Source organism: Mytilus trossulus, chromosome 3 (genome assembly GCF_036588685.1).
Source record: "Mytilus trossulus isolate FHL-02 chromosome 3, PNRI_Mtr1.1.1.hap1, whole genome shotgun sequence".
Classification (NCBI taxonomy): domain Eukaryota; kingdom Metazoa; phylum Mollusca; class Bivalvia; order Mytilida; family Mytilidae; genus Mytilus; species Mytilus trossulus.
In genome coordinates, this window is record NC_086375.1 from 17790028 (window position 1) to 17808195 (window position 18168).

The 18168-nt window shown below is 29.9% G+C and overlaps 1 protein-coding gene across 5 annotated transcripts; it reads right to left on the reverse strand.

The window, feature by feature from the left end:
- Positions 1 to 1166: 1166 nt before the first annotated feature.
- LOC134710286 (RCC1 and BTB domain-containing protein 1-like) lies at positions 1167 to 18150 on the reverse strand. Of its 5 annotated transcripts, none has more exons than XM_063570581.1 (16): positions 18016 to 18150; positions 16862 to 17116; positions 16254 to 16361; positions 15654 to 15820; positions 15294 to 15384; positions 13984 to 14051; positions 13052 to 13159; positions 11879 to 12018; positions 11198 to 11388; positions 10548 to 10565; positions 7662 to 7717; positions 7087 to 7157; positions 6225 to 6278; positions 4634 to 4731; positions 2510 to 2640; positions 1167 to 1399 (listed from the first exon to the last, which is right to left on the reverse strand). In XM_063570581.1, the coding sequence occupies exons 2-16, from the start codon at positions 17028 to 17030 to the stop codon at positions 1259 to 1261; spliced, it is 1611 nt and encodes a 536-aa protein (XP_063426651.1). In that variant the 5' UTR covers positions 17031 to 17116; positions 18016 to 18150; the 3' UTR covers positions 1167 to 1258. The 5 variants fall into 5 exon arrangements, with proteins under 5 accessions (XP_063426651.1, XP_063426652.1, XP_063426653.1 ...); XM_063570582.1 differs by having other exon boundaries at positions 18012 to 18140; XM_063570583.1 differs by having other exon boundaries at positions 17994 to 18108.
- Positions 18151 to 18168: the final 18 nt, after the last annotated feature.

The window sequence follows — 18168 nt, forward strand, 5'->3', positions numbered from 1 at the left end:
GTAATGTATGTACAATATTGCAATGATTCAGAAATGATTAAAATTACTGTCATGTTGATTATATTAGCTATAAAATTGCGCAGCATGCAACACTTTTTTCTTTATACAATGTACATTAATATGATCTTGACAAACAAACAAAATATGAGAGAGTGCAATACTTAAACATCTTCATTTTATCTTCCAATATCTCAAATATTTTGTAATGTCATTTTTTCCCTAACCAATGAGAAAAATTTGTAACAACAAAATTTAAACATTGATAAATGATCCAACTTAACCAGTATAATAGAGTTTCTCAACTAGATATAAAGCTTTAAAATAATTGTTAAATTCAATTCTATCTGTTGCAAGTAGCCAGAGCTTCTACATTACATTACATCTGGCTAACCCAGACTTTAATGTCTACCTAGATTTGTGAGATGGACAAATCTAGTTTTAAAATGATTAAATTGGCTAATTATGTTCAAATAATATAGGCAGATAGTTCATATTAGGACTTCTATTGCTAACTGCTTTCATTTCTGTTAAATAAAAATGACACTAAAAATGCCTTTTCTGTTAAGACACTAAAATTGTTTTAGCTTGTGTAAATTAGCGTAATATACAATTTTGATAACACAATATAGCTTACATATATTATAACTCTTTAAGTCCACAAAATGAATAAAAAGTAAATCGGAAACATATTAAAATGCAATTTCCAGTGAAACATTTCTAATCTAATGAGTATTTGCAGGCATGGTCCTAACAAATGTTTAACTTGATGTGCCAGTTCATACATTTTTTTAACTTTTCAAAATGAATATTTTTAAGTGACTTGAATCAAATGACAACAACAAACAACATTGCTTTGATCACAAACCCTACAAGGCCTTTTAAGCTGTTGAGCATACACATATAACACCATTAAAAATATCATTAAAAGTTTATAATCTGATCACAGGTACTAACCACTGTGTTTACACTTTCCAGTACCTGATCCCAATTAAATTGATTTGGTTGATAGGCATTCTATAACCTTCAATGTTAAGTGACACTTTGAAAATTTGTCAATCAGTTAATTAAAGCTCTTTAATCTGTTAAAAAGTTTTCTTGAATCAGATAATAAACTTTCACTGATATTTTCCACTTCATAAAGAAAAAATTTCAGGCATGGATTCGATATTTTATGTTTAATAGGAGGGCACTCCTAAAGGACTATATTTTTACCCAAAAAAATGCTCTAATCTGAATCCACACCTCATTTTGATTATGGTCAGTTTCTAAAAGCTCCTGATAATGCTGCTTTTCTAATGAACTCTTTGAGAATACATTCCTCCAGCTGACTAAATGCTTCAGTTTGTGTTACAGCAGTCATATGATTCAGGGCAAAGCGGAAACAAAAATCTTCCAATTCCTGTAAATACAAATATATCAAATGTACTTCAAATAGCTTCATGCCATATGTTATGACTGGCACTTGCTGAGAAAAAATGTTTCACAAATGTTTTACAGACAGAGGGGCAAAAATAATCAAGTATATCCCATTTTTCTGGGCTGGGAAATTTAAACAAATATAAACTAAAAAGTATTTCCAAATTTTTAAAACAAATGTACAAACCATATAATATTTCTTAGAATAGTTAAAAGTTTCATACAAGGCAATACTTGATTAATTATAGATTATTACATGGCATTTTCCATATGGCTCTGGTATCAGCCCTAGACTCCCATATCAAGCCAGAGGGCTTTAGCCCGAGGGCTTGATATGGGTCGTGGGCTGATACCATGGACTATATGGAAAATGACATGTTATAATCTATTTATCACATATTTTCAAGCAGGAGAAAACAAATAGCTTACACCAAATTATATTTGATATTTCATCAAAAATCAAAAAGATATTTAACGAAAATAATAAATAAATGTATCACTCTGCTGTTGCGTTAAAAAAAATGTTCTTATCACAGTAGGTTAAAAACATTTTGTGAAAAGTTTCAAAAATAAATTAACAATAAATATATTAATTCTAAGAATTGCAAGTATTAAACGATTTTAACATGGTTTAAAGTGTTACATTACAAATTCTTCTACAGCACATTTGTAACTTTCTACATTTCTTTTCATTGTGTTCAACTTGTTTAACAATAGCCTTAGATTGACAGGTTACCTGAAGTTAAACTCGGGGGCTTGATATGGATTTCGAGGGCTGATATCGATATCGGCCCCGAGGGCTGATAACCAACCTTAACTTCCGGCTATTATTATCCATGCAAAAACGTACATATCAGTACAAAATATGTGATAATTTTTGTTACATAATTGTTCTGATTTTTAAAAATGTAAATATTTTGTTTCAACAATAATAAATTTTGAATATGATGGGGAAAATTTCAATCAAATACATATGAATATACAGAAACACAAAAAATCAATGTGTGTGTCTTTTTCTTTATCATGTTTAAATTCATTTTTTTTTTATCTGTGACTAGAGTAAAATTTAGATTCATTGAAATAGTATTCATACCTTAGCTTCAAATTTAATAGCAGCTGCATACAACATTGCTACATTATCTGTTGTCATCCCTTTCTTGATGATTTGTTCACACATTTTCTTCAATATTGGTTCACAGTAGGCATTGGCTAAATCCAACAAACCTAAAATTATAATATTCTCCTATTGTTTGCATAATTCTGTTACTAATGTAATGGTATTGAAATTAAACTAGAGGCTCTTAAGAGCCTGTGTCACTCACCTTGGTCTATGTGCATATTAAACAAAGGACACAGATGAATTTATGACAAAATTGAGTTTTGTTGATGGGGATGTGTTTGTAGAACTTACTTTATTGAACATTTTTGCTACTTACAATATTCTATATCTGTACTGGGCCCTTTAGTTACAGAGGAAAATATTTTGTTAAAACTTAACCAAAATTTACCAAATTGATGAACATTGTTAAAAATTCACTCTAAAGGGCATAACTCCTCCAGTGGTCAGCTGATCATTTTGGTCATGTTATCTAATTTGTAGATCTTACTTCGCTAAACATTATTGCTGTTTACAGTTTTACTCTATCTATAATAACCAAAAACGGCAATATTTCCTTAAATATTATCAATAGGGGAGCAGCAACCCAACAAACAGTTGTCCAATTTCAGGACAGATAGATATTGACCTGATAAACAATTCAACCTCTTGTAAGATTTGCTCTAAATGCTTTGGTTTCAGAGTTAAAAGCCAAAATCTACATTTTACCCCCTATGTTCTATTTTTACCCATGGCAGCCATCTTGGTTGGTTGGCTGGGTCACCGCACACATTTGTTGAACTAGATACCCTAATGATGATTGTGGACAAGTTTGGTTAAATTTGGCCCAGTTTAACAACTTTTTTTCGCACGAACTTTGTGATTAGATTTTACGAAAAAATGAGACGAAAGACACCCATTTTTTATTTGATCATTAGGAAGATGAATGTCACCAGTTTCTAAACAGGTATCACTCAAAGGCATTGAAATTCTAGTTTGATCCAAATTTTTTGGGGGGATATGTGACATGTTCATCCCCTTTTTGCAATATTTTATGGTAAAAAATTGCAGAATGTTGCCATGGATACACATAAAAGGATTTTTTTTCACCCTTTTAACATTTGAAAATCAAATCTATGGAAGATACTGATTACATACATATGCACATGTTCAACACAAACAGTTAGGTTTATGTATTAGAAATACAGGAATAGGAGATGATAAAACATATTGTGGCTCATTTTTTATTTTTTTTTCTAACTGTGGAGTGCTACCTATAATAACATTCAAGATAATAACCGTAAACGACAAAAAAAATCCGTAAAATTACCAATTCAGGGGCAGCAACCCTACACTCAGTTGTCTGATTCATCTGAAAATTTCAGGGCAGATAGATGTTGACTTGATAAACAATTTTACCCCCATGTCAGATTTGCTCTAAATGCTTTGGTTTCAGAGTTATAAGCCAAAATATACATTTTACCCCTATGTTCTATTTTTAGCCATGGCGGCCATCTTGGTTGGTTTGGCGGGTCATCTAATTTATAAACTAGATACCCCAATGATGATTGTGGACAAGTATGGTTAAATTTGGCCTAGTTTTTTTTAGAGAAGATTTTTGTAAAAGTTAACGAATGTTAAATATTTGAATGTCAATATTTAACAATATTGGCACCTTTGGGCCAGGTGAGCTAATAAGGATAAAAGTCAGTCTAAATAGCTATAAAAAAACTGCAGTAAATCATGAATAGCATACTTTTTTTTTGCAAGTTCATTTTGTATATTTTTCAGCCAACAATGTATTATTAATACATAAAACATAGAACTTTCACAGTAAATTTTTTTTTTTTCTCAGACTACAGTTTTGGGTTATCCCCATTATGAAGGGCAAAGGATGGTGGAAGGTTAACTAAGCTTATTTAAAAAACATATCCCATTTGAACTGTTTTAATCTTAAAATATTTGACTATCAAAAGTTGCTTCAAAAGGTTGAAATAAAAAAAATCATTTACACCCAGTGCAAGTTAATGATACTTGCCTGCTAAAAGCTTATTTATAATTATGATTTTTCTTGTACATATTCACAGCGTAAATACAGAGTAAACATAATGACTAACTCACCTATTGCTTCCTCAGGTTTCAGGTCTACTCTGTCTGTATATAGATATCTAAGGAAAGCCTTGTATACTGTATAAGTATACTGACTAATTTCTATAACTCTGTAAACACAAATCAAATACCATTATTTACTGTAAAAAGTTCTGATAAAAACGATGATTGTAAAGAGTAATTAACTAAAGAAGCTGTTAAATATTCACTTAAGTATTTTTAACATTGCAACCTTCTGTCAGCAATAACATATTTGTAAATATAATATTTGTGGCTGGGGATTCACTTTTTTAACTCAATTTTCATGGACCGCGGAAATCTCTTTTCTGAAGGACAGTTGATTCAATAGTTTTAACATATTCTACATACAAGTTATAAAAACTTGTTCGACTACTTGAATTTGTGGTTTACCTTTACCCTCAAAATCCAGGAAATTAATATCCAAAATAGATAATGAATCTACATTTAAAATACATGTAAAACTGATTTAACATTTCTCAACATTGTTGCATTTAATTAAATCAATTATACAGTATACTGATCACTTGACTACCAATTATTATTATAAAAACATCCCAATTTTACATAATCAATCAGACCAGACATGACTATTAGCTTAGGCCAAAACCTGAAGTAAACATGACTACACAGTATAAAGTAAATATACAGTTGTTAGCTGAAACATTTAATCTTCAGTTCATTACTAACACTTTAACTTAGTAAATGTCAATCATCCCGATCCCCTTTATAGGTCAAATTTTAAACCAAATGCTAACATTTATATGACCAAACATTTGTACAACACCGCAGACATTGTCGATGAACCAGTTCATTTAAAGGAGTAACACCACTAATTTGGGCCCAGCCAGAAAGCACATACCAGAAAGAAGTACATATTTAACACAAAATAGTTCCTACGCATCAGTGTAACTTTCAAAATATGTAGAATATTTAGGTATTTTTGGTATCAAATGAAAGTTGAAAGACTGGTGATCATTGTAAAACACTTTTGGACTTTTGATTTTGAATATTCAAATAAATGCACCAAATTTTAAAAAGAGGGTACATTTTGAATGTTTGTCAGATCTGAAGTACCTGTTTTGGTACATCAAAAGTTCCAGAAACCAGTTCTTTCTTACATGCCATTGAAGGTATGTTTATTTTTTCAGTACACCATAAAGTGTTGCTTTGAAATGTAATGATTGCCACTTTATTTGAACTTAAAACAAAAGAGGTGTGCCTGCGCAAAACAGAGAAATTTAACATAGAAAGCAATGGGACCATGAATTAGTGGTGTACTTCCTAAAATGTTTTCATTAGACAAAACTGAATTTAGATTCAAACAATTTATAGCCAGAATTTCACACACTGAGTTGTTTTATATTTATAAGTGAAAGTTGTGAATAGTCAGCAGCAATGTGCTTTGTGTGAACTTAATTTATATGATGCTATGGTTTAAAAGACATAATGTAAATTTTCAAGAGTGTTTGTACCTCATAACATTTAGAAAATAACAATCAATCAATGAAGAGTGTTTCCCTTGTAAAATATTGACATTCAAAGGTCTAATGTCTGGTAATAAGATCATGTTAGAAGCACTTACTGTTTTTCATCTTCTTCCCAGCAAGATTGAAACATTGAACTGAAATGATCACATCTGAAAAACACACACATACAGGAATATAAACGTATATGTAAAGTTGTACCTGTATGTGTACGTTGAAGACACCAATTCTGGCTTTTATTTATGTTGTTGAAATATAATTAAAGGAAATCTTCAGCAATAATCAATGACAAACACTATTATTTCATAAACTTGTTATTTAAGGAATGAATGTAATATTTTTTCTGTCTATGAAGAAATAACATAAAAAATTTGGTGCACACTGAAAAACGTGCATAGCGGGTAGTGTGCACCACATTTTTTATGTTATTTCGAATAAACAGAAAAAATATTAGTCATTTCTTATAATGTAATTCTAAATTCCATTTTAAACCGTAGAAAACCATGAAAAAACGTTGATGACGTCACGGTCACATGACTAAATTATGGGTATGGGCTCATAACAAAATAACGTCAGCCATTCAGAAGACGCCTTACATCCAAAATTAAATTATTGACAATTGGAATACATGAAATCCTATTATAAGTTTGCTAATTCTCATCTAACATACTACTAATCTGATGTATTAAGGTGTTAAATGCTTGTCAACAACATTCATCTGAAAATCTATTCCATGTCTACTTTTGATATTTTCTTTATAAATAGTTTGTCTGTCTAAATTATTTTATCTCACTTCAAATCCTTTACCTGCAATTTATCTATTATGTTGTCTGCATATTAAAGTCACAAATGTGTGTTATAAATGTCACATATGTGTATACTTCAGATTTTTCATGACATTGATCATGAAAGTCAAGCTTACATACATTTATATACAACATAGCAATCATTAAAATTTACCTTATTTTAAGGATTGATTTGTGTACATGAATTAACCTTCCTTCTACTGAAAACTTTAAATCACTAGTCACCTGCAATAATAAAAAAAAGACTTTATGTTAACTTCCAATAATATTTTTGGATCTGGACATTAAGGAAACAACCATCAATCAAAAGTGTTTTTGCTTGTATTAATATTCAAAAGTCTGATATCTAAAAATTAAATGATTCTAACAAAACATTTAATTTGCATCTCAATTTGAAGCTTAGTGCACATGGTAGGTCCAAATTCCATGCAGGCATATTTTTTGCAAACGTCAGGTTATAAAATTTGTAAAGGTGGAGTCTTTTATTGCTGAAAAGGCTGCATGTGTTTTGCTCATTACTGAAGATTGTAAAATTACTATATAGTTGCTTAAATCTACATCACTTGTACTAAAATGGATAGTTGTCAAATTGGCAATCATACCACATTTGCTCATTTTTATACTTATCAGAAATTTAAACAGATCTTTAAAATGTTTATGTGAAGAAAAAAGTGACATGAGAATATGTCAATGAGATAATATGAGCGTAATGAATTTTTGTTGACTTACTGGGTCATCAAATGATCTGGTAATATCATCTAATACACTAGCACCTTTCTGTCGATCTGAAATTAAAAGTTTGTTCTATAGTAATGTCTCCTTTTTGTTTTAAGATATAGATTTTTGTCACTTATCCCATATACTGTCATATTTCCAGAAAGAATGTATTAATAAATGATATTTTTACATAAGATTTCTAATAATATTGCAAAATAAAATAAAAAGAAATAGAACTGTTAATCAGTATAACAAATCAAAGCAAATCAAGCTCAATAATATTATTTCAAATGATATTTAAAGACATTTCGTTAATCTTAAAATATACTCAGTCTAGTAGAGATAATTTGATGGGACATCAAGAAAATCTTATACGAGTCACTGATCTCATGTACAAATTAAAAAAATTGAAATTTTAATAATACTGTCATTTTTATAAAATCATTGTTTATCCTAATTATTCTCAATGTATGCCAAGTATAAAATGCATATTCAGGAAACAGATAAATATATGCCACCATTTCCCAAATATAAAGCCAAGAAATCTAGCATCTACTATATAGGTTTTGTCAATAATAGATTGTGCATTTCTTAAATTTACTTTACATGTATTTTCTCTATAATTGAATATTACATTACATTCAGTGTCTCAATTAAAAGACTTTTTCCAATCACCTATAGTCCTACTGTATATCTGCCTAAATTTTCTCTTGGATCAAACAATTTCAACATGGTAAAACTCTAGCCCTTTTTTTCAGATTTGTTTTTAAAAAAATTCTTTCGAAAAACAACCCAAAACCAATTAATGTCACATTACTATCAATTGATTTATATTCTATCACAAAGTCTTATCAATGAACTATATAAAAATTTTGAAATTCAAAATTCTTTTTTTAACCAAATAACTATAACAGAATATAAATAATTAGAGTCATGTTTTTTAATGATCCTTTCCTCATCATGTTAGTTATGAATAGTTCTGCTGTCAATCCATTAGAAATCTATAATTGTCTTTCCAAGTAATTTTTCTTTCAAAGATCATTTAATGTCGAGAATCAATGGCCTTATATTATATCGACTCCAAATTCATATGAAACTAGAGTTTATTTTCTCTTCAAAATCAATGTTATCGGACAGATCTAGAATGATATGCATTTTGGATTTTGAATAAAAAAAAATTGTAAGGGTTCCGCGGAACCCAGTGTCTCGCCTACTGTTGCTGTAAATCGCAGGCTCAACAAAAATGAGGAAAAAAATCAATAAAAATATTCCTCTTGATACTATCTTCTGATTGTAAGAAGCTTCTGTCCAAGTTTGGTAAAAATCTAGGATAGTTATTGAATCTAATATATGTTTTGAAAACTTTAACGGCAGACTGTATGTAATGTTAACTGGAAGAAAATCTAAGTCCATTTAAAAGTAAAATACAGAAAAAATGGAGTTATCTTTTTACAAAATTTACCCTTGGAAACTATCTTATGATCATAAATAAGCTTCTGTCCAAGTTTGGTACAAACCCAGGAAAGTAAAAGAAAGTTATTAAAATTTAAAAAACTTTAACCACAGAGTGAATGTAATGTTTCCTCGCAGAAAAACTAAGTCCATTTATAAGTAAAATACGGAAAAAATGGAATTTTATTTTTACAAAATCTACTTCTGGATACTATCTTATGATCATAAACAAGCTTCTGTCCAAGTTTGGTACAAACCCAGGATAGTTTAAGAAAGTTATTAAAATTTTGAAATCTTTTAACCACAGAGTGAATGTAATGTTTCCCCGCAGAAAAACTAAGTCCATTTATAAGTAAAATATAGAAAAAATGGAATTTTATTTTTACAAAATTTACTTCTGGATACTATCTTATGATCATAAACAAGCTTTTGTCTAAGTTTGGTACAAACCAAGGATAGTTTAAGAAAATTATTAAAATTCTAAAAACTTTAACCACCGAGTGAATGTAATGTTTCCCCGAAGAAAAAACTAAGTCCATTTATAAGTAAAATACGGAAAAAATGGAATTTTATTTTTTCAAAATTTACTTCTGGATACTATCATATGATCATAAACAAGCTTCTGTCCAAATTTGGTAGAAATCCAGTATAGTTTAAGAAAGTTATTAAATTTTCAAAAACTTTAACCACAGAGTGAAAATTTGTGGACGCCGCCGCCGACGGAAAGTAGGATCGCTTAGTCTGGCTTTTTTGACTAAAGTCAAAGGCTCGACAAAAAGAGGACACAGTGAAAGTATTTAATACAGTAAAAAAAAATGTTTTAATTTTCATTGTTTTAAATTCTGTGATTGTAGCAGAAAAATGATCAATTAATCTTACAATACCACCACCACCCCATGAAATAAAAGGACTGAATTTCCATTGCTTCACAAAAAAAAGATTTTTCAAAATTTTAAAATACTTTGATTGCGCATTTGAAAAGTAGAAGTGCAATTAGCTGATGTGACACACTATAGTGAGTTTATAAAATATACTTAAATCACTTATATATGGTATGGTTTGTAAATACACTAACTAAATACACATTGACATTGACAGAATAAACAATTTTTGTCCTAAATACATGTAAATAATAAAACCATGTTTATTTCAATATAAAAATCTTTTAAGAATTCCTTTTTACAAATTGTAGGATCTCATTTTGGCATTTTTACAAAATATGTTTCAAATTTTAAGAATGGAAAGTTCCACCAAGTTCCATCTGCATCCAAAATCAGACAACAGCCAATGCTGAAAAAATACTTCATTCAAAAATACTTGATTATTGAATATATGAGAGGTTAGCAATGAGAACAAAATTAATATATCTTAATTTTATAAAAACCAAACAAAACTCAAAAGTTGTTAGTTACTTAACAATGTCAATTAATTTGATATATATCCTACCACATAGATCAGGGTTATCTGTAATCAAAGTTTAATTCACATCTTAGGTTACAAATATAGTGTGATCTACAATAACAGACTTTCTTTGTTCCTTCATCTCGAAGCAAAATTGTTATAATAGACAATTAAATAAACCTTTAACTAGATCTGATGTTAGATATTGTCAAGCTGACCTACTTTTTATGGAAGATTTTCACTGTGATATTGTGATTTTTTTAAAACTTATGCTTAAATGTGCAATTGTTCAGACGAAGAAGATTTTCACTAATTGCACCATAAGTGATGTATTTGTGACTTTATAATATAGGGGAATTTCTTTAAACCTGATCATTTGCATAATTTTACATAATTCATGACATTTTTCTGGAAAATTAACATCCATTGACCAAAATACTTTCAAGAGAACATTCTTTATAAACCTATTCTTTACCTTTCAACCAAAATTTCAAAGTGTGAGAGGTTGTACCACATATATGATCATGAAAAAAGAGCCAAAAATATTGTCTTTGAACAACAACTTTAACACCAGTTAATTGGTTAATTAATTAAAAGATTGTTTGGGTACATGTTTAGATAAAAATGTCATATTTGACAACACTTATATGTAGTAATAAAATTATTACAATACATTTCTGCCTGTAAAATCTTACCTATGGAATAAGTTCTCCATGTAACAGGAGGTGATGAGAAAGAGGCAAACACTTCATCAGTACTGGAGAATTTGGTTGGGTATAATGATGTTATCGACTGTCCTCTGCACTGCCCCCACATGTAAACTTGACCTGTTTCTGTCATGGCTGCTGATATATGGGCATAATGACTGGCAGCGATCTCAACTACCCTATTCATGATTAATAGACAAGAATACAGCACATGGCAGATTCAACAGGAGGAAAACAAAAACATTAAGAAAATTACATGAATTAAAATTGTTTTGTCAGCAGTATTTATCTAAATACCAAACAATTTTTTCAAAGTTTGTTATAATTATAGATTTAACTGACCTATGCATGAACAAATGATTTACTCATAAGCTATTACTCATCACTTTTTTATCTGGAGTATTGACTATAGAGAGTGCTCTTAAACCTTACAATTTAGTAAACTTGACTGACACTGTACATGTGGATACCAATAATTTGTGGATTTCATGGGTAAAGTCGAAACCGTGAAATTATATTTAAAATGAATGACATATTTACAATATGTTTGCATGCAGATTTTTAGCAAAACCAGGAAATCATATATCCATAAACAGTTGTGTTTCCATTAATTCACGAAAATATGTACCCATGAAAGTAAATGAATCAACAGTAGTATTAATTGGATACCTCTCATTGGCCATAACTTTTATAGGTGATACTTGATTAGCTTTGTTCCCTGTTCCCAACTGACCATAAGAATTAGCTCCCCAAGTGTATAATGTTCCTTCATCTGACAATGCCAGTGTATGAGCATAGCCACACACAAGCTGAAAATCAAAAAATATCATTCAATGAATGAAATAAAAAATTAGAATCTAGTTGAATCACATCAAACATCATATTCAACATTTATAACTGAGTATTTAAAACAAATTAGTAAAACAGTATCAATGAATTCTAAAATGAAGTCTGAACTACTTAAACAGTGAACTCACATTCAAAATTCTACCAAGTTAAGAAAAAAATAAAAATGTTAAAGTGTGGAAGAAGTTTATGGTTATACTAGATTCTTTAACAATGCATCTCAGCATATAATCTTTTTCTACAGTAGGATTGATTTGATCCTATCTTTTAATCATGACAATATTTGAAACTTGTAAGTACAGTCCTCCGGATATTGAATACTATTTTCTAATTCAGTTTGAGTTTTAAATTGCCTCTTTTTTTTTTCTCACTTTTTCACCTGTGTGTCGTTTGAGTTGTAATAATAATTTGAGTTAACTTGATATTGTTGGATGTGCGTTGGAAGCCTCAGAAATTTAAAAAGACTGTCATACTGTAGAAACATTAATTTTCGGGGTGTTAAAATTTCATGGTTTTATCTCTCTATAAGATTTCATGGGAATTTAATTCCGTGGTCTCCTTAAATGTAAGTGGTATTATATGGAGGTTAAATTTTCGTGTTTTTTAAATTTCATGGATATATTCTTTCCACCAAATAAACAAAATTAAATCCTCCATGAAAATTTCTGCTTTTACAGTATAAGGTCAATATAAGTAAGAAATTTTGTGCTTCGAAGAGTGCCGGATTCAGTAATAAGAAAGTCTCATATATTTCATTCGTTTCCTTGGTTAATGTGAAAAGAGTTTTCTTATTTTGCAACTAACTTTAGACCTTTTGTTTTATACTAACTGAAAGTAGTGTACTTTTTGCTTCCCCATCATATAGGAAGTAACAATAGTTTTGAACAATGAACTGAAGAAGGCAAAATAAAACGCTTCCAGGTTAGATTAAAAGTTACGGTAAACAGAATTAACCTATTTCCAAGTTGACCACAAAGTTGCATAAAGTAAACAAACCTGACTTATTATAATTCCTTGAAGCTGTTGTACTCTACAAGGATTTGGTTGATTGACATTATTACCCAGTCCTAGTTGTCCATTCCCATTATAGCCCCAGCCATATACCTACAATAAAAGATTAAAAATAATTTCAAAAATCTAATAAACAGCTAAAAGGATACTAAAACTACACTTACATGTAGTTCCTTGTCCAAAAGCTCTTTTTTTTTGTGAAGGGTATCATTTGTTTTTTTACTTTAAGGGTAGTACATATGATAAAAAGCAAATATCACATTGAGAGCTTGACAGCATATATTGGATTGAGAATCAAGAATTGTATTGAATATAAAACCAAACTGTTGGCCTTTTAAGCAAACTTGTTTTTATCCATAAATAAATAAATTTTGTGTATTTACTGTCTTCTGATTGGTTAAAATTATTAGTTTTATTTTCAATGTTGTCAATTTGAATGGCGACACGCCCACTCTGACGTTGTGTATTCATACGCCAACATTTGTGTACATTGTTATTGTCAAGATAAATAATATAAAAAGTTCTTTGAGCCTTATTTTTGATAGGAATTTATTTATAATGAATGGCAATAATTTATTTTGAGTTTATTGAACCATAAAACTAATTTTTGACTCTTCACATTTTACATAATCCGCTTCGCGGATTATTCAATATGAAGAGTCAAAAATTAGTTTGATGGTTCAATAAATTCAAAATAAATAAAAGCCATTCATTAAGTGTTTTTCGTAGCTTTTCTTTCATCTAAGCAGATGCTGAAAGGACTTTCATGCACTATTGCAAGCCTTGTGTTTCTATTGTTTGGTTTGTTGATGGATGCAATAAAAACATTTCTATCTCATACATGTATCTTACATTATACTTTTGAGTGAGACTTTACTGACAGCATGGAAAATTATCTATAAGTTAAGTGTACATACCTCACCATTTTCCATTAAACACATTGATGAAGTCTGTCCACAAGCTATAGAAATGGCCATTTTAGAACCTATCAAAAACATCATAATTTTGAATGACTTGAATTAAACATTCTGTGCAAAAGTGAATAAATAAATCTTTCTCACTCATACATACAAAAACCAGTAAATTTCAATCCGTACACATCCAATGGATTTAGTGTAAATACGTCATAAACAGTCAGAGAAAAACATGACCTTGTGCAATGTCAAGTTACAGGTATCGACAGATTGTAGATCCATGAATGTGTATATGTATATAACATACTAGTAATATTTAGTTTGCTTTTAATTTACTGATAACAAAATCAATATTTACACCAATAAAAACAATATTCAATGATCTTATTACAGTGTTGAGTTGGTAACCTTTTAGAATAAGTTTATTTAAAGGAGTGATAAGTTTGAAAGGAAAATTTCTAAATTACGGGCACGGTTAACAACATTTCCGTAAAAATGAGGATGTGCTATCCCGTTTCAAATAAGTTTTCTACAGGTACAACCAAACTTCAAAACCAAATATTTATATCTAGATGGAAAAATTTAGTAAAGGTTTTAAGTAATTTATGGTAAGTCCTACCAATATTTGTATGTACACAAAAGCTTATTAAAACTGAATTCAAACATACTGAAATTCAGTGGTTGACGTTTGTTTATGTGTTACATATTTGTTCTTCGTTCATTTTTTTTATACAAATAAGGCTGTTAGTTTTCTCATTTGAATTATTTCATATTGTCATATCGGGGACTTTTATAGCTGCCTATGTGGTATGGGTTTTACTCATTGTGGAAGGCCATACGGTGACCTATAGTTGTTTATGTCTGTGTCTTTTTTTTTTTTAATCTTTTGTGAATAGTTGTCTCATTGGCAATCATACCACATCTTCTTTTTTATATTAACAAATATAATGAAAATTATTCTGTCAGTTGTAATAATGTTGACTGCTGAATGGTAGAATCATGTTATACAACATTTGCTTCTTTGAATTTTATTTTAATTATAGCATACCAACTTTTCAATGGAATATTTAAATTGAGGTTTACAAAATTTTGTTGGCTAAAAATTATGGTTTATAATCTTTGTGAAAAGGATTCTACCACTTAAAGTAAAGAAATGAAGTTTAAAAAAAAAAGTATTTCAAACTGAAAATTCACATCACACTGTAATACCAATTGTAATATCAGATAAAGATAAAGGATCTGGCTGATTGCAAAGGTGACAAACTTTAACCAGTAGATCTTGACTGTGAAAAACAAACTACAAATTACTATACCTATGACGGCCATGACTTTTTTCGGTGTAGGTTGATTAGTTGTTGTTCCTGATCCAACCTGTCCACAATTATTCTGTCCCCAAGCATATATCTGTAAGAAGAGTAATAATGGTATACAAGTCATATAAAGAAGAGACTTGTAGATAATATAAATAAGAAGATGTAAAGACCCTTTATTAATATTTTCTTGACTTGCCTTAATTTAATTAGATGTTCATTTTTGGATACAAGTGTAAGTAGTCAGTCAACAATGTGCTAACTTTAAGTTTTACTCAGCTACATTGGTGACATTAAGCTGTAATATGTAATTACTCTATGAAAAGGGAACTTTTTTAATTCCATTTCCTGCCTGTATCTCACCTCACCATCCTGTGTTAAAGCCATAGAATGATGACTGCCACACGCCACCTTTGTCACTTTCTTCCCAAGGACATTAGTATTAATCAATGAAGGGCTCAGTCCCTGTGTTGAACCTCCATTACCCAGTTGACAGTACCCATTGTGTCCCCAACTATATATCTCACCATCTGAAAGTACAAAAGACAGAGCAAAGAAATGAATCAAATCAGATGTTATATGTGTCTCAATTCAAATGTAGGCTATCACAATCCTTATCAATTTCTATGAAATGGTAAAATCAATATAAATCATAAAAAAAATTTAATTAAAAACACACAGATATCTCTGCTACACAATAACTAAACATATGTACTGTTTCTAAAAATTACTCCACCATTTTCTACATTTGAAAATGACTGTATCAAGTCAGGAATAAAACAGTTGTTGTTCATTCGTTTGATGTGTTTTATAATTTGATTTTGCCATTTGAATAGGGTCTTTTCATTTTGAATTTTCCTCAGAGTTCATAATTTTGTGATTTTACTTTTTAAATTCAACAAAAAATGATACAAAAGACACCCTAAAGATATTCTATATAACATGTATAACACAAGGATTTACCACTTGAAACTGCTAAAACATGAGGACCACTTCCAAAGGCAATGTCTATGATTTTCTTCTTACATAAAACTTCAATTTTTCTGGGTTCAAAACTGCTGTGTGAATCTCCTGTTATAATATAAAATCAGTAAAACATAAAATTGAGGATGTAAATGGGGAATGTGTCAAAGAAATAATAACCCGACCAAAGAGCAGTATAAATAGTGTCTAAAAAAAATATAATGGGAAGACATACATTTCTATTATTACCAAATGAAAACAAGATCATATATGTAATAAATTTCATAAGATCAATTATCATGATTAAAGTAAAGAAAAGTAGATATTTTTAGGAAGTCTTGCTTCAATAATATGGCTTCTATGTGTTTTAAGTTTTTAAAAACAAACATTGTACAGCATTAACCCTCAAATTGATATGATATAAAATTAAAATTATTGTAAAGAACTACATGTATCAGCTAAGAGCAACTTTAACAATTTATTGTTTTCACTCTCTTTAACTAGTGTTATATTATGACATAAAATGTATTATAAGTTAAATAATGACAACGTACAGCTACATGTAAATGTATATAAGCTGCATATCTCTAAAGATCAAGAAAACTAACCTAGACCAAGACAGCTACTACAGTTAGATCCAATAGCATATACATCATCATCTTCATTGATATAAACAGCTTCATTTCCAGAACTACCAAACACACAGATTTTCTTTATAGCCTGAACTTCACTTTGATCTAGCACACTAAACATTGGCCATTTACTAACATCTAGCATGGTGAAGGAATTTGTTTGGAATTAGCCTTATACTGTTGTGTGCATGGAATGTTCAGCCATCTACATTTTGAAGTCAATAACTACATCTGAAATATTAATAGAAAACAATAAATAAGCTGATCAATATTTTTGAAAGAACGATTGGATATGTATATGGATTAATGCAAATCCTATTAAGGTATGTAGTGGACAAAAAAACTTTAATTATAGATCTATTGCAGATATACATTTTGTACATACATTCTTCGATGCTTGCTCTTCAGATAGAACTGTAGTCCGAGATTACTCTGATGTCTAACGGCTGTTTTGCCAGATAAGCTGGGGTTGTGGGACGGCCCAAGCTTGTCTGGCAAAACAGCCGTTAGAATTTCAGAGTAATCTCGGACTAATAGAACTGAAATTGTTCACAATTTATCTGTCCAAAAACAAGTTAAAACAAGGCACAAGAGGTTAAAATGACGAGTGTGTTAATAGACAACTTTCGAGTTCGATGCATTTCCATCAAAAACTCTGGTTTAAATGAACGTCATTTGTTCGTTTAGGGGTGTCGTCACTTCCATTTCAATGTTGAGCGAGTGGTTGGAAAACTATAATTCTATATTGTATGAATTATTCAGCAAATTGAATTCTCAAAATTGACAATCAACACTGCTGTCATTTGGAAATTGTCATTTAGTACCTACAGAACAACCATTATTTCTAGTTTATCCTGCACAATGACGATCACTAAGACGCTTGATGAACGTTAATAGTGCAGGGATACAGGCGACCCACTCCATCTGGTAAATGACGTCATAAAGGGGCATATAATTGACGAGTTTTTTCCGGTGAAGGATGAACTGAGTCTAGGCAAACCAATGTAATTTATAAAATTTAATTTATATTTTCAATAATTTTCTTCTTCTGTCTGACCAAATACATGTTTATAAAAGTAAACATGTAATTTCTAAGATAGAAACACACCAAATGTCACACATGTACCTACATCAGGCGAAATCATTAATTATTGATAAAGTTCAAGGCATTCATGAGTGAGTGCTTATAAATGTAAACAAACTAAATTTCATATTAGTCTGGTACACTTTTTGATTTTTAAACTGGGTACCAGATAAATGGTAGGTTTTTGTTATGTGTGTGT